Source organism: Bubalus kerabau, chromosome 1, assembly GCF_029407905.1.
Source record: "Bubalus kerabau isolate K-KA32 ecotype Philippines breed swamp buffalo chromosome 1, PCC_UOA_SB_1v2, whole genome shotgun sequence".
In the NCBI taxonomy this organism is placed as follows: domain Eukaryota; kingdom Metazoa; phylum Chordata; class Mammalia; order Artiodactyla; family Bovidae; genus Bubalus; species Bubalus kerabau.
The window spans coordinates 23,188,331-23,206,894 of NC_073624.1; the positions used below are offsets into that span (position 1 = coordinate 23,188,331).

The following is an 18,564-nucleotide window of genomic DNA, read 5'->3' on the forward strand; positions in this document are numbered from 1 at the left end:
TTGCTCCCTGATCCTTGGTTGTATTTTTGTTTTTAGTGCACTCATTCTTTTCTAAATCTAAATCTTTAATCTATGTGTGTGTGTGTGCTCAGCTGCTCGGTCATGTCTGGTTATCTGCAACTCCATGGACCATAGCCCACCAGGCTCCTCGGTCCATGGGATTTTCTAGGCAAGAATACTAGAGTGGATTGCCATTTCCTACTCCAGGTGATCTTTCTAATCCAAGGATCAAACCCATGTCTCCTATGTCTCCTGCATTGGTCAGCAGATTTGTTACCAGTGAGTCACCTGTGATCACTTATAATTTTTTTTTTTTAGCATTGAGGAATTTGTTTCCTTGTTAAGAGATTTTCATAAAATGCAATTTGGAATATTGCCATCCCCTGGATATCCTTGCATTTTCTGACATATATCATTCCTTTTAGCTTCTATAGCCTTAGATGATCTCACTAATCATTCTATATCATTAATTAGATGATATACATTCCAAATTCTAAGTCTACTAGTTAATCCACTTTTGTATTGTTGAAACACTTAATTGTTTCTTGATGCATTTTATTTGAAATATTAACGTCATGGCTTGTATCAAGAAGTAGTCACTAATGACCTGAGGCTTTAAAACAACTTTATTTTTGTGTTCAGATATTCAGCTTTTATTTTTAATTAAAATTTCAACATATTCCTGAACATATTTACTCTCCTTATTTTGGTGCCCTTTTCTATTTTTAAATGAAAACTTAAAATAATTACCTTTCTTTAGGAATTAAATCTCTATATATCTTTACAAGTGTAAATATATCTACATTAATACATATTTATGGCTATTCTTTATATATACATATATTTTTATGAAATCAATATAGTACAAATTAAGTGAGATTGAACTAATATTTTGCCTAACATAAAATGCATAATTTTACTGTTAGTTATATCATCACCATCTTGATGGAAACACAGCAAAATCCTTTTCTTTTGGCATTTTCCAGGAAGATTTTTTTTCCTGTCATTTGTTGTTCAGTCACTCAGTTGTGTCCAACTCTTTGAGACCCCATGGACTGCAGCAGGCCAGGCTTCCAATCATGCTGTGCAGTTTTCAGGATCCAACCTGTGACTGAATCCAGGCCACAGCAGTAAAAAGCCAGAATTCTAACCACTAAGCTACCAAGGGAACTCCCAAGAAGATATTTTCAATAAGGCTCAATCACCCATCACAGAATAGAATTTAAACAGTCAGGATGAAAATAAAAACATAAATATGAAGTCCTGTTTGTTGTCTTCATTCTTGAGAAGGTCATCATCGCTTCAGGGTTATTTTTGGAAGAGTAGGTTTTCTTAGATTCATGTAACCCTTCAGCTTCCTTAGGACACAGAGTGAAGCCTGTTTCAATTTGCTGTTCCACAAAATCAGAAGCAAAGGGTGGCCAGAAGGACAGAAAAATAACAGCATGTTCACAAAAATCTTTGCCACAAAACTGTCCAGAATGTGACTGGCCCACCCTGTTATAATATTGCTCAAATAGTATAGAACGTAGAGGAATAGGAATGAAATCATAGCCTTCAGGGCTCTCACATGGGCCTCTGAGCTACAGTCTACACCCTTCATACGCCTGAGATGACCACATAAGGAGAGGATTAAAAGGAGAAAGGAGGCCAGGGACACTACAAAGGGGATGAGGAACATTATGGTAAGGAACAAATTGTATTTTATCATTAGAAAGTGCAATGTCATATTTTTTTTGCTATTTACCTGGTTTTGGGACAGGATTTCAACTACCATATTCTTTTGAAGAAGGCACAAGCAGAAAGAGAAGACAGCCCCCAGTGCAATAATGAGAAGCACCTTGTGAATTCTCCGTTTCATCCACAGGAAAAGGAAATTAGAAAAGTTGGCTATTCTGAGGAGATAGAAGACACTGATGCAGGTGGTGCAGGCTACGGAGAAATAACTGGATCCTGTCCAGAGGAACTCCAAATTTATCAGGAGATTCTTGTTGTACTGTATTTCCTCAGAGATTACATATAAACCTGTATTTGAAATCATTATGCACAGCACAAATATTCTGGAAGTAGCCAAGCAGGTGAGAATAAAGTCAATCAGGGAGACCTTCCTGCTCCTGATCCAATCAATACAGTTAACCAGAACAATGAATCCATTTCCCAAAATACCCAGTAAGAATTCTCCAGCAGAAATGATCGTAAGTATATTGTTCAATGTTCTCTCCATGCCCACTGATAGGAAATCTCTGCCTTCAGTACTCCACTGACTTATAAATGAGGCGTTACAGATTTATGCATTCAAAGCTCTAATGTTCAATAAGTTCCTTTTCCCTGTACTTTAATAATCACTGGCAAAAAAATAAAAGCCTTCAAGATGCTCCCAAAGTATTAGCTATCTTTAGGAAACCACCTTTCTTCCTCTCAAGATCTCAGCCAGTGATTTTCAAGGCAAATATTATGTATGTGTTGCCACTGCTGTAACACTGCTTATAATTTCCATGTAAAGTTATGCATTAGAATTTGAATCTTGGTTTGCTAACACACAAGATAGAGATCAATTTTTAGATATTTTTTTTTCTTAGGATTTAGACACTTTTTTGTTTCATTCAGCTCAGTTATAAGCCAGAAACACTAAACTCCAATCTAGAAAATGTCTTGTCTCGATCTGGATGCTCCGAGAAACAGGGCATTACTGAGGAAAGTGCTTGGACAGTAGAAGGTGGCTGGGGAGCTGTTATACTAGCATGTAAGTCTGACTCTTGGGGAGGGAGAGGGAATGAAACAAGAAAAGTCATAGTAAACAATCCTAACAAGTTCTGAGGCCAGTGGGCAGTGTCAAGGCAATGGTGCACATCAGAGGGGTCCTGAGCCTCCTGGGAGCAGGACTGCCATTGAATCTCTGCTCTGTTCAGTCACTGACTGGGAGCAGCTTGTAGGAGGGAATGGGATTGCAGGGCATGGGACAAAGGCTTACCAACTGCTGGGGAAATATAATTAAAAGCAAAATCTCCTCCCAACCTGGAAAATCTCACCACAAGGTAGTAGACAAAGAAGACAACTTTGTTATTGAATAACAAACTATAAAAATAAAAAAGCTATAACAAACCCAGGAAGTGTATTAAAAAGCAGAGACATCACTTTGCCAACAAAGGTCTGTCTAATCAAAGCTGTGTTTTTTCCAGTAGTCATGTATGGATGTGAGAGCTGGACCATAAAGAAGGCTGAGCACCAAAGAGTTGATGTTTTCAAACTGTGGTCCTGGAGAAGACTCTTGAGAGTCCCTTGGACTGCAAGGAAATCCAACCAGTCAATTCTAAAGGAAATCAACCCTGAACATTCATTGGAAGGACTGATGCTGAAGTGGAAGCTGCAATACTTGGGCCATCTGATGTGAAGAGCCAACTCATTGGAAAAAACCCTGTGGTTAGCAAGGACTGAAAGCAGGAGGATTAGAAGGTAACAGAGGATGAGATGGTTCAATACCATCACTAATTCAATGGACATGAATTAGAGCAAACTCTGGGAGACAGTGAAGGACATGGAAGCCTGGCATGCTGCAGTCCATTGGGTCACAAAGAGTCGGGCACAACTTAGTGACTGAACAACACTGTTATTGTGACTTTTCTTAAACCCATAAAATATTTTTAATGTATGTTTAAATTTCCATTTACATGAAATTTAAAAACTTTTCATTATTAATTTCTATCAAAATTGAATTAAAATAAAATATTATACTTCATAGGTTGGTAAGTCATGACATCTGTTACAATTTGTTTCACAGCATGTAGATGGCCAGTTTCAGTAAATGTTTTTCCTTAAAATAATGTGTATGTGTAGTTTTGGGTAAACTGTTTCATACAACCATTGAATCGATTTGTTAATCATGTTGTTTAAATCTTATTTATCTTTTTTGAATTTTGTCTTCTTGTTCCATCATCTATTGAGATTTAAAGTTAAATTATTCTTCTCTGGGTACGGATTTTTCAATTTCTGTTTGAAATGTCAATTTTTGCTTTACATATTTTGATGCTAAGCTATTTAGTGGTAGAATTGTAGTATCTGCACACTAAATTTAACCTCTTGCTGTATGAACCGACAGTGTCTGCTCTAGTGGTTTCTTTTTTTTTTAAGTTTTAAAGTTTACCTTGATATTAAAATAATTATATTAGCTTATTATCACTTGTATTTCATGGCATAATCTTCTAAATTTTGCTTTTAATTTGTTCTATATCATCAGAGTTTAGATATATATCTTGAAAGTAGTATAGAGATAGTGAAATAGGAATTAAGGCTCTAATTTTAACCTTCCATTTCTTATAGGATTCCAAGAAATGTAATTCTTGTAGGGTTCCCCTCTCCCTTTGATGTAGTATATTGTCATGTGAACTTCTTAACCAATAAAGTATTGTGGAAATGAAGTCTTGTTTCTGGATGAGAGAACTGACTCACCAATTCAAGACTCTGCAGGGTTCCTGTGTTATTTTGGGTCCAGAAAGAGCTTCTGTTAGCCTGTGACAACTTTGTCACTACTCTGAGCACTGGATATAGAGCAGAATCTAAAAACAAAAACAAATAAAAATTTACATGAGGTCTCTGAGGTTTGAGAGTTCTGTTATTGTAACATAGCCTAAGCTACCTTCACTAGATACCTTAGAATTGGTCTCTTCAGGTGGGGTCTGCCAAAACTAAATACCTAAAATAGGTAATATTGGCTTAATATTTAATTAGTTGGAATGAGTGTCAAGAAAACCATGGCTGGTTCCTGGAAGACATGCTAAGAAGTGGCAAAATATTTCACAAACCATTTCATGTGAATACTTAGAAAACAGATTACATATTTGAGGATTTTGTAACTCTAGGCTGAGAGGATTATAAGTGAATAACAGTAGTGGTACATTTGACAACACATTTTAAAAAACTGAGCTCAGACATAATTATCTTCTTTGAAAGCAGAAACAAAAAGTATTAGAATCTAGGAAATATGGGATCTTACAGAGCCAGAAGAGGTCATTGCTTCTCAATACTGGATAGTACTGGCTAAGAACTGCCTTCAGGCTAAGATGATCTCAAGGGTATGGCTATCATATCCATGTTAAAACTTCTAACTGAATTAAAGTTACAGGTAAAAGTCCAATTAATAGTGATTATATCCAATGCATCCCTTCATTTTGACAAAGTAACTAAAGGCAGAAACACTAGAGATCTGATTTTCCTACTGAAGCTTCATCAACTGAAAATATCTGCTATAAGTTCAAGAGAATAGGCACAGGTTTGAAAAAGCAATCAAGTACAGTAAGAGAAATGCTGGGCTGGAGGAAGCACAAGCTGGAATCAAGATTGCTGGGAGAAATATCAATAACCTCAGATATGCAGATGACACCACTCTTACAGCAGAAAGTGAAGAACTAAAGAGCCTCTTGATGAAAGTGAAAGAGGAGAGTGAAAAAGTTGGCTTAAAGCTCAACATTCAGAAAACGAAGATCATGGCATCCGATCCCATCACTTCACGGGAAATAGATGGGGAAACAGTGGACACAGTGGCTGACTTTATTTTTCTGGGCTCCAAAATCACTGCAGATGGTGATTGCAGCCATAAAATTAAAAGACGCTTACTCCTTGGAAGGAAAGTTATGACCAACCTAGATAGCATATTGAAAAGCAGAGACATTACTTTGCTAACAAAGGTTCGTCTAGTCAAGGCTATGGTTTTTCCAGTAGTCACGTATGGATATGAGAGTTGGACTGTGAAGAAGGCTGAGCACTGAAGAATTGATGCTTTTGAACCGTGGTGTTGGAGAAGACTCTTGAGAGTCCCTTGGATTGCAAGGAGATCCAACGAGTCCATCCTAAATGAGACCAGTCCTGGATGTTTCTTACTTTGGCCACCTGATGCGAAGAGCTGATTCACTGGAAAAGACCCTGATGCTGGGAAAGATTGAGGGCAGGAGGAGAAAGGGACGACAGAGGATAAGATGGTTGGATGGCATCATCAACTCAATGGACGTGGGTTTGGGTTTACTCCGGGAGTTGGTGATGGACAGGGAGGCCTGGCGTGCTGTGGTTCATGGGGTCACAAAGAGTTGGATACGACTGAGCAACTGAACTGAACTGAACAGTAAGTGTAAGGAGGATAACTAGGGGAAAACTGTGAGTTTTTCTGGTAGTACATAAAGCTGACTGGAATCAAATAGGTAAAGCACTACATTTTTAAAAGAGCTATGGTTCTTTGAAAGAACTGCCAGCCAAGACTAGGCTGCATGCTGAGATAAAATTCCTAATCCAGAGATAAACTTAACACAGTATAAAGACAAATGGGTGAATATAGAAGATGGGAGCAAATCTTATAACTATTATATTTTGTCTTTTTCTACTTCTGAAAGTGGGCTTTCCTGATGCTTCAGCGGTAAAGAATCTACCTACCAGTGCAGCAGACTCAGGTTAGGAAAATCCACTGGAGATCCCTAGGTCAGGAAAAGCCCCTAGAGAAGGAAATGGCAACTCACTCCAGTGTTCTTGCCTGGGAAATACCATGGACAGAGGCGCCTGGCAGGCTAAAGTCCATGGGGTGGCAAAAAGTCGGACACAACTGAGCAACTGAGCTCACACACACTTCTGAAAGTACATCTCTATTTATAAGAAATTTATATTCTTATTCCCTTTCAAGACAACTCCAACTATCCTTGGCCTTAACAGAGACCAGTCACAGCTAGAAGATCCTAGAAATGCAACAATAACACCCAGCTTATTTAACATATACAGAATACATTGTGTGAAATGCTGGGCTGGATGAAGCGCAATCTGGCATCAGACTGCCAGGAGAAATATCAATAATCTTAGGTATACAGATGACACCACCCTTATGGCAGAAACTGAAGAGGAACTGAAGAGCCTCTTGATGAAAGTGAAATAGGAGAGTGAAAAAGTTGGCTTAAAACTCAACATTCAAAAAACTAAAATCATGGCAACTGGTTGCATCACTTCATAGCAAATAGATCGGGAAACAATGAAAACGGTGAGAGATTTTATTTTCTTGGGCTCCAAAATCACTGCAGATGGTGACTGCAGTCATGAAATTAAAAGACGCTTGCTCCTTGGAATAAAAGCTGTGACCAACCTAGACAACATATTAAAAAGCAGACATTACCTTTCTGACAAAAACATAGTCAAAGCTATGGTTTTTCCAGTAGTCATGTATGAATGTAAAAGTTGGACCATAAAGAAAGCTGAGCACTGAAGAATTGATGCTTTTGAACTGTGGTGTTGGAGAAGACTCTTGAGAGTCCCTTGGACTGCAAGGAGATCCAAGCAGTCAATCCTGAAGGAAATCAACCCTAAATATTCATTGGAAGGACTGATGCTGAAGCTGAAGCTCCAATATTCTGGCCACCTGATGTGAAGAACTAATTCATTAGAAAAGGACCCTAATTATAGGAAAGATTGAAGGCAGGAGGAGAATGGGATGTCAGAGGATGAAATGGTTGGATGGCATCACCAACTTAATGGATATGAGTTTGAGCAAGCTCTGGGAGTTGCTGATGGACAGGGAAGGCTGGCATGCTACCATCCATGGGGTCTCAAAGAGTTGGACATGACTGAGTGACTGGACTGAAAAAAACATATAAATCCTTACACTAGCTAAGGGAGAGTTTAGTGGAAGGAAGGAGATATTACTGAGAAAAAAAAGAAAGCTGAGGCAGGTGACAGACCTAACAGTTATGTACAGGAGTCAGCCAGTAATCCAAGCAACCTAGTTACTGAATTAGCTCACTGTTCTTTCTCTAGTGAAAGCATCATGAACTCCACAGTTAGTACCACCATGAAAATGCCTTCCTCTAGGGAGAGAAAACCCCAGATTTTTTAGTAGGGTCTCATGAGTTAAGGGATTGATAGTCAATATTTACTGTTTTTGTAGTTCTCTGTTGCTGTTTCATTTGATCCGTAAAAAAGAAAAATCCATTCTACTGTGGGATAGGGCCACATCCGTGTTTATGAAAGCATTAACACTCATTTTTCAAATGACTCAGCTAGCAATTTGATTCTAGCAAGTACATCTTCTATTTTCTTTGATGAATCATGGGTTATATTTTTCCATATTCAAAAGAGTATCCAAAAAATTAAGTGCAGTGTTCTCAGATGCAAATATGGGCCCAGATTTCCTTTCACTGTTTTCACCCTCAAATGAACTTATGAACACTTTATGATCCCCAGCTAGGTCGGAAAGAAATAGCAGATTGAATAACAGAATTGACAGATTTCTGAATTTAGAGATGGCAATTTGGCATCCCCATCACTACCAGCATTGTTATTTGTTCATTCTTGAAGTGCTTAGTGAAAGAGGTAAACTAGCAATGAAGAGTTTGGATTCAAAATCATGTGTGACATTCCGTTAGTTATAAACATCACTGTAAAAATCAAAATTTAAATATTAAAGAAATACTGAAAAAGGTCAGTTTTCATTCCAATCCCAAATAAGGGCAATGCCAAAGAATGTTCAACTACCACTTGTTGGCACACATTTCACATGTTAGCAAGGTAATTCTCAAATTTCTCCAAGATCGGCTTCAACAGTACATGAATAAGAAATTCCAGATGTACAAGTTGGATTTAGAAAAGGCAGAGGAACCAGAGATCAAATTGTCAACATCTGTTGAATCATAGAAAAAGCAAGAGAATTCCAGAACAACTTCTGCTTCGTCGACTACACTAAAGCCTCTGATTGTGTGAATCACAACAAATTGTGGAAAATTTTTAAAGAGATGGGAATATCAGACCACCTGCCTCCTTAGAAACCTGTATGCAGGTCAAGAAGCAAACAGTTAGAAAAGGACATGGAACGACAGACTGGTTCAGAATTGGAAAAGGAATATGTTAAGGCTGTATAGTGTTACTCTGCTTATTTAACTTCTATGCAGAGTACATCATCCAAAATGCTGGGCTGGATGAAGCACAAGCTGGAATCAAGATTGCCAGGAGATATATTACTAACCTCAGATAGGCAGATGATACCACCCTTACGGCAGAAACCAAAGAGGAACTAAAGAGCCTCTTGATGAAGGTGAAAGAGGAGAGTGAACAAGCTGGCTTAAAATTCAGCATTCAAAAGCAAAGATCATGGCATCCAGTCCAATCACTTCATGGCAAACAGAAGGGGAAACAATGGAAACAATGAGACTATTTTCTTGTGCTCCAAAAATCACTGCTGATGGTGACTGCAGCCATGAAATTAAAAGGTGCTTGATCCTTGGAAGAAAAGCTATGACAAACCTAGACAGCATATTAAAAAGCAGAGACATCATTTTGCCAACAAAGGTCTGTATAATCAAAGCTATGATTTTCCAACAGTCATGTACAGATGTGAGATTTGGACCATAAGGAAGGCTGGGCGCTGAAGAATTTATGCTTTTGAATTGTGATGCTAGTGAAGAGCCTTGAGAGTCCCTTGAGCTTCAAGGAGATCAAACCACTCAATCCTAAAGGAAATCAATCCTGAGTATTCATTGGAAGAACTGATGTTGAAGCTGAAGCCCCAATACTTTGGTCACCTGATGCGAAGAGCCAACTCATTGGAAGAAAAGACCCTGAGGCTGGGAAAGATTGAAGGCAAAAGGACAAGTGGGCAACAGAGGCATCACTGACTTAGTGGACATGAATCTGATCAAACTCTAGGAGACAGTGGAAGACAGGGAAGCCTGGCATGCTGCAGTCCATGGGGTCACAAAGAGTCAGACACAACTTAGCAACTGAACAACATCAAACTTCTTTACAATTTTATTTCTCATTTTTTCAGTTCTTGAGTTGACTCCATGACTCATTATTTTGGCAAATACCTTTTTTCTAATACATGAAATAGTGGATGTGAATTTTTAGCTTTAGCATATCTCCAGTTTGATTATACAGAGCATTTTTTATTTTGTTGAGTTCTAAATGTTTATCTCTTACTTAGAAACTTAAAAGAGAGAGTTTCATTTCTGAATTTATCTTTAAATTTCTTTGGCATTTTATTGCATTATAATTTATGTAAGATCTCTCCTATAGAATCTGCTGAGACATTTATTGTTAGAGTCTCACACATGGTCCATGTGTGTAAATGTTTTATACATATTTGAAATGATTGTGTAAATATTTTCATCAAGTTCATATCCCACATAAAATCATTTGATTTTGGTAATTGTATTCTTCAAAATTTTCATGTCATTAATTTGCTTGTTATAGTACCTTATGGAAAGCGTGTTAAATTCTATTCATGTACTCATCAGCTTCTCCATGTGATGAAGGAGAACTCCTTTTAGTTTTGCTCTATTTGTTTTACCTAATGCACTGTTCGTTGTTGCTGTTGTTATTTAGTCACTAAGGTGTCCAACTCTTGCGAAGCAATGGACTGTAGCCACCGAATGCTCTATCCATGCTATTTCCCAGGCAAGAACACTGGAATGGGTTGCCATTTCCTTCTCCAAGGGATCTTCCCGACCCAGGGATTAAACCTGTATCTCCTGCATTGGCAGGTCGAATCTTTACCACTGAACCACCAGGGAAGCCCCAGGGCATTGTTAGGTGTGTTTAAATTTATGATTATCACATCTTTTCCATAGATGTTTTCTATCATTCTTACTCAGAAATAATACTTCTTTACCCATTGGTGCTGTTTTTCCATAAATGTCCTTTGTCTTATACATCCCTTTCTGTGGTATATTAGTTGTAATTTGGCTAGATATGACCAATATAAACAAATAAACAAGATATTTTCTTGTGGAATTGATTTAAAGAAAACAAAGTAAGAAGGCAGAATTACACAGTGTACTTTTGTAAATCACATTCTTATAACCCTATAAAAATATGACCCACCTCCCAGAATATTGGAAATAAAAGCAAAAATAAACAAATGGGACCTAATTAACCTTAAAAGCTTCTGCACATCAAAGGAAACTATTAGCAAGGTGAAAAGACAGCCTTCAGAATGGGAGAAGATAATAGCAAATGAAGCAACTGACAAACAACTAATCTCGAGAATATACAAGCAACTCCTACAGCTCAACTCCAGAAAAATAAATGACCCAATCAAAAAATGGGCCAAAGAACTAAATAGACATTTCTCCAAAGAAGACATACAGATGGCTAACAAACACATGAAAAGATGCTCCACATCACTCATTATCAGAGAAATGCAAATCAAAACCACTCTGAGGTACCATTTCACACCAGTCAGAATGGCTGCGATCCAAAAGTCTACAAGTAATAAATGCTGGAGAGGGTGTGGAGAAAAGGGAACCCTCTTACACTGTTGGTGGGAATGCAAACTAGTACAGCCACTATGGAGAACAGTGTGGAGATTCCTTAAAAACTGGAAATAGAACTGCCTTATGATCCAGCAATCCCACTGCTGGGCATACACACTGAGGAAACCAGAAGGGAAAGAGACACGTGTACCGCAATGTTCATCGCAGCACTGTTTATAATAGCCAGGACATGGAAGCAACCTAGATGCCCATCAGCAGATGAATGGATAAGAAAGCTGTGGTACATATACACAATGGAGTATTACTCAGCCATTAAAAAGAATTCATTTGAATCAGTTCTAATGAGGTGGATGAAACTGGAGCCTATTATACAGAGTGAAGTAAGCCAGAAAGAAAAACACCAATACAGTATACTAACGCATATATATGGAATTTAGAAAGATGGTAACAATAACCCTGTGTACGAGACAGCAAAAGAGACACTGATGTATAGAACAGTCTTTTAGACTCTGTGGGAGAGGGAGAGGGTGGGAAGATTTGGGAGAATGGCATTGAATCAAGTAAAATATCATGTATGAAACGAGTTGCCAGTCCAGGTTCAATGCACGATACTGGATGCTTGGGGCTGGTGCACTGGGATGACCCAGAGGGATGGTATGGGGAGGGAGGAGGGTTCAGGATGGGGAACACATGTATACCTGTGGTGGATTCATTTTGATATTTGGCAAAACTAATACAATTATGTAAAATTTAAAAATAAAATAAAAAAATCAAAAAAAAAGAAATCTAATACAAATCACATCATTAATATTTTTGAAATATTTGCATAATGTAAACACCTGATCAACAAAAAAGGTCCATCTAGTAAAAGCTATGGTTTTTCCAGTAGTCGTGTATGGATGTGAGAATTGGACTATAAAGAAAGCTGAGGACCAAAGAATTGATGCTTTTGAACTGTGGTGTTGGAAGAGACTCTTGAGAGTCCCTTGGACTTCAAGGAGATCCAACAAGTCCATCCTAAAGGAGATTAGTACTGAATATTCATTGGAAGGACTGATGCTGAAGCTGAAACTCCAATTCTTTGGCCACCTGATGTGAAGAGCAACTCATTGGAAAAGACCCTGATACTGGGAAAGATTGAAGGTGGGAGAAGAGGACGACAGAACATGAGATGCTTGGACTGCATCACCAACTCAATGGATATGAGTTTGAGTAAACTCTGGGAGTTGGTGATGGACACGGAGGCCTGGCGTGCTGCAGTCCATGGGATTGCAAAGAGTTGGACATGACTGAGTGACTGAGCTGAACTGAACTGAAACACCTAGTCAAAAATAAAACTGAAATTCACTGACAATTTTGAAAATAAAATAGCATGAACAAACATGTGGAAACTGATGTGATTCAATTGAAATAATAGTTAGAGGATGGTGAATGATTTTAGTGGCTCAGCCAGTAAAGAATCTGTCTACAATGCAGGAGACCCAGATTCAGTCCCTGAGTCAGGAACATACCCTGAAAAAGGAAATGGCAACCCACTCCAATATTCTTGCCTGGAGAATTCCATGGACAAAGAGCCTGACAGGCTACAGTCCATGGAGTTACAGAGAGTCAGAAATGATGAAGAAACTTTAACACTGGATGATTTTACAAACCAAGAAATACTGAAAATAAATTAAGAAATAAACTCAAATAATTAGAAAAGGAGAAATAAAATAAACTTGAGACAGCAGAAATAAGTTAATTAAAATAAATAAAAGCAATAAAAGATGAAAGAAAATGACTCATAAATTTGAGACTAACAGTAGTAACTTCTTGAAGATACCATAAAATTGAAAGTCTGTCAAAATACCTAGATTACAGAAGTAATACCATCTTAGGAGTAATTAAGGAAAGCTCAAGAAAAGTGCTTAAAAAGAGGAGACATTTTTTCCTACATACTGAAAAAATAAAGTGGAAGATGGGCAGTTTCTATAGATAAAAAGTACAAAATGAGTTATGATGTACAAAATGGCATTTAAGTATATTAAACATATGTTAAAGTACTTAAAAATCTAAGTAAAATGTCAGAAATTTAACAGAGAATTAACTCTTCCTCAAAATTGCTGTATATACATGGCTTCATAGATTTCCTTGAATAATAGTTCTTAAATGTGACAACATATACAAAATATTGAAGAGAAATAGCCAAAGTTTTTAAATAAAAAGAAATAATCACTATATGAATACTCTAATAAAGATAATAACTAATAGATCTCACTTGAAGAAATAAAACATTGTCAAACAAATTCAAGTGCTTACTTGATTCAAGTGGGTACAAACAAATTACTAGTTAGATGATGATCAAGCAGGCTTTATTCCAAAAATATTAAGGGATGTTCATTATTTCTTTTAATAAATAAGAAGTGGGGGAAATTAACGATCATCTCAAAGAACACCAATGTTGTCTGCTGCCTTCTAATAAAAAAGGAACAAAATAAGGATGCCTATCAATATAGTGGATAGTCTTATTTACCATTAGACAAAGCAGTATGTAAAAGAGAGAATACGTATTCAAATTGAAAGAGTAAAATTGTCACTACGTACAGATGTCTTTTACTATCCATAAAAGGACAGAGAATCAACTAAAGACAGAAAGAAAACACATTGTAACAAGTTAATACCATAACTGGTTATTAATGCAATTTTTAAAATCTTTGTGATTACACAATAAGCAGCCAGCAAATATCATAAGAAAGTAACCATTCAAAAAGGAATCAAAAGATGCATTGATGGCAACCACTTGATTTTTTTCACAGTTCTGATTTATTTCCTTTTAGATTATAAAACCAGCTTTTTTCCTGTGGTGTGCTCCCCTGGTGATATATTGTCCACATCACAAGAGTCTGCTGCTGCAGGTGCTAGAAATGCTGGAACTCATGAAGTTTGAGTTTATAAACTGAGTCTGAGAAATCTCTGCAAGTCTTCAGGTTTGGTAAATAAGGCCAAGCTCATTCTCCCAATTCTAGTATATATAATTCATTAAGTTATTCATTCACTTACTAGCTGATCAAATATTTATTGAACTACTTTGTATACCAAGATCTCTTTTAGGTCCTCAGGCTCACTAATGAACAAGACTACCAAGTTTGTTGGTCTTACAGATCACACTTTTTACTATAGACACAGAGACTAATAGATAGCCTCTCATTATATTCATAAGTTAACATTACTCCCTGACAAAGTTTATCCTTTATCTCTCTTTTGAACTTGATTTTAAGTTGTTGTTCATTTGATAAGTTGTGACCAATGCTTTGGAGAAGGCAATGACACCCCACTCCAGTACTTTTGCCTAGAAAATCCCATGGACGGAGGAGCCTGGTAGGCTGCAGTCCATGGGGTCGCTAGAGTCAGACACGACTGAGCGACTTCACTTTCACTTTTCACTTTCATGCATTGGAGGAGGAAATGGCAGCCCACTCCAGTGTTCTTGCCTAGAGAATCCCAGGGACGGGGAAGCCTGGTGGGCTGCCGTCTATGGGGTCGCACAGAGTCGGACACGACTGAAGTGACGCAGCAGCAGCAAACCAATGCTTTGTGACCCAATGAACTGCAGCATGCCAGACTTCCCTGTCCATCACCATCTCTCAGAGTTTGCTCAAACTCATTTCCATTGGGTTGGTGATGCCATCCAACCATCTCATCCTCTGTCACCCCACTCTCTTCCTTCTTTCAGTCTTTCCCAGAAACAAGTCTTTTCCAATGGGTTAGCTCTTCTCATCAGATGGCCAAAGTATTGGAGCTACAGCTTCAGCATCAGTCCTTCCAATGAATATTCAGGGTTGATTTCCTTTAGAATTGACTAGTTTGATTGCAAGTAAATTTTGATATATTACATTAAGTCTAATCTTCTTCACTCAATTAAATCAGTCCTAGAAAAGTCACATCTTATTGTCCTGTTAACTCACCAATAACCCAGAAGTTCATGATCAGATAAAATATACATTTAAAAAACAAAACAAGGAATTAAGATTTCAAGCTCATTGACAACTATAAGTGAAAACACTGGAAATTTATGCATCATAGTCTAAATTGTGTATGTATTTAAAGATTACAGTGGAACATATAAATCAATTAATTCCTAAGAAAATTTGCAATTTCCTGATAATTTATAAATATACATTTCATGAATCATTGAATTAAAAGGTACTAAAGTGAACAAGTAAGTGAAATACAAGTTGCTCCACGATTCTGAGGAAAATCTAACAAATATTTGTAAATTAATTCTTGTAATTGGAAAACCAATGGGCATGAAAAGTATAACTTTCACATTTTAGTAAATATATGTCTGTCATGTATATTTTTGACATTTTAATTGAAAATTTCCAAACAACTAAAAACTGAAATACTATTTATACCATCTGTTGCTGACAAAAGTTCTTATAGTCCATTTAACTTTTCACTTGTATATGTTAAATACATATACCTATATATATATATAATGTAACTAACATTTAATAAGCATGAAAAAGAGCCTATTACAGATAAACATTTAAAAATATTGACTATCATGCATTACAGAAAAACCTTGAAGAATGGTAAAAAAATATTCTTCAACTTTTTCCTCTTAGAATATATGTTATGTTCTCCAGAATGGTCTATGAATCTGAAGGTTTCCTAGCTTTCAGCCACACCTCAACTGCCACAGCACCAAAAGTGAAGCTTTTCTTAGCTTGTCATTTCCCAGAATCAGGACAAATGAGTGGACTGAAGGGTAAATAGTTCCAAGAGCTTCAGCAAGCATAAAGGCCAGTTCACTCTGTATCACATTGTGATGAAAAGTTGTCATGAGATAAGACAGGAAGTGAATGGCAAGTAGTATGAGAAAAGATATCACCATGATCATGGCTTTGACGTAGGCTTTGCTGCTGGGATCTCTGAACCCTGTTGCATGGCTCCTCATCTTCTTGACATGTTTCAGTAGGGAGAACATTAACAGGAGAAAACAACTCAGGGATATAATAAAGGGTAAGCAAGATTCCATGGTGAATATAATCAATTTGGAAAAGGTTTCAGTGTCACTCCTTTTAGAATTTAAAGTCATATTTCTTTCATATGAATGTATCTTGATATTAATATAGCTGCTCACCAGAGTAAGACTTAAAGGCAGCAATACTAATGTCCCCAGAAACATTACCATAACTACCATTCCAATAGGTGAAGAAAAACAGCATTTGAAAAATTGGCTATCTTGAGGAAATAAAAGAGGCTGAGGCCTGTGTCAAGCCAGACACTAAAATGGTTGGCCAAGAGCCCAACAATACTAAAAAGTATGACTTTATTTCCCTTTATGTCTAAAGATGAAGATGGATAAGACTCCTTTGTAAACCAACTCACCATCATTACCAAAATCAGACCAATTCTGGAAATTGCCAAAGCAGTGAGGATTTGATCAGCCAAGGAGACCTTTTGCACCTTGATCCAGTCAATGCAGTTCACCAGTGCTATGAATCCATTCCCCAGAATGCCAATTATGAATTCTGAATTTATTAAAATGATAAAGATGTTTTCCAAGGAATCCTCCATGTCTGCAAAAAGAGATCTTTAATCTCTAATTGCAACATTGACCATTTCTTGATTTATTATATTTAAATGGTATATGTACACCCTTATTTATGAGATATGCAGTTAGTTTCTTCCTTTAAAAAATTATAGGCTAAAGACCAAGTCAGAAAGCACCTAAGAGGTACTAATGAATGGGCACATAGCTCTCTTTGTAAGAATTGTTTTCTCCCAGACAGATAGCTGCACTCTGAGCCAGGTAGTGTGTGTTCTCAACACAAACTGAAATTTCTCATACTTGATGGTGAAAGAAAAACTGAACTCTCATTTGTTAAAATGCAAATAAATGCATATTCTGTTCATTTTGCACTGCTTGCTTTATTTAATCTCCACCCAACTTGTTCACCAATTTGAGTTATGACCAATAACTTTAAAAAATGTATGTTACCATATGTGAAATAGATGACCAGTCTAAGTTCAGTGCATGAAACAGGACACTCAAAGCCAGTATACTGGGACAACCCTGAGGGATAGGATGGGAGGGAGGTGGAGGTGGGAAGGGGGTTCAGGATGGAGGACATGTGTACACCCATGGCAGATTCATGTCAATGTATGGCAAAAACCACTACAATTTGTAAAGTAATTAGCCTCCAATTAAAATAAATTAATTTTTTAATGCAATGCAGAGAGCTTCATTTGGATTTAAAACTTCTTTTTTCTTTAATAGCTCAGATTTTAATCCCTCATTAATACTTATGAAGCTTTTCTTGATGTTAAAAATCATATTAGACAGCAAAATACTTTAAAACATTATTAATCTTTGTATTATTTAATACTTAAAACCATTTATAGGGCTTTTGAGAAGTGATAGAACTATTTTTATCCCACAACATTCTCTCAGTTAAAGCCAGATATGTGCAATAATGAAAAGAGAAGAAAATCATCTACAGAGCATAAATTGTCCTCACTTCGTGTCTCTTCACCACTCAGTAATAACGCTCACCAATAGTTGTCAGCAAGGTCATACGAGTGAATAAGAAAACAGTGCCCTGCACACAAAGGGTAAGAAGAGTACCTGTCCCTACCGGTAAGATTACATACTACAAACTGATAGTTGTATCCTCTTCAAATTTATCTGTTAACTCCTAACTCCCAATGTGGTGGTATTTGAGGTGGGGCCATTGGGTGATTAGTTTATGACTGTGGAGTCTTCACAAGTGGAAGTAGGATCCTTATAAATTGAAAAGCTGCTGAGTCATAATAAAGAACGAAATTTTGTCACCTGAAACAATGTGAATGGACATGGAGGGTTTTATGCTTAGTGAAAGAAGTCAGATAAAGACAAATACTGTATGATATCACTCATAGATGAAATCTAAAAATCACCACAAACTAGTGCATATAACATAAAAGAAACAGACTCACAGAAATAGAGAACAAACTAGTGGTTACCAGTGGGGAAGGGGAAGGGGGAAGTGAGATCAGAGTAGGAGATAAAGAGGTACAAGCTACCATGTTAAAAATAAATAAGCTTCAAGGATATATTGTACAGCACACGGAATATAGCCAATATTTTATAATGTTGCTGCTGCTGCTGCTAAGTCAGTTCAGTCGTGTCTGACTCTGTGTGACCCCATAGACGGCAGCCCACCAGGCTCCCCCGTCCCTGGGATTCTCCAGGCAAGAACATTGGAGTGGGTTGCCATTTCCTTCTCCAATGCATGAAAGTGAAAAGTGAAAGTGAAGTCGCTCAGTCGTGTCCGACCCTCAGCGACCCCATGGAGTGCAGCCTACC

At 37.3% G+C, this 18,564-nt stretch overlaps 1 protein-coding gene across 1 annotated transcript; it reads right to left on the minus strand.

The window, feature by feature from the left end:
* Positions 1-1,294: 1,294 nt before the first annotated feature.
* On the minus strand, positions 1,295-2,224 carry LOC129641406 (taste receptor type 2 member 7-like). The gene has a single exon (XM_055566136.1). The coding sequence runs from the start codon at positions 2,222-2,224 to the stop codon at positions 1,295-1,297; it is 930 nt and encodes a 309-aa protein (XP_055422111.1).
* Between the last annotated feature and the right edge of the window lie 16,340 nt (positions 2,225-18,564).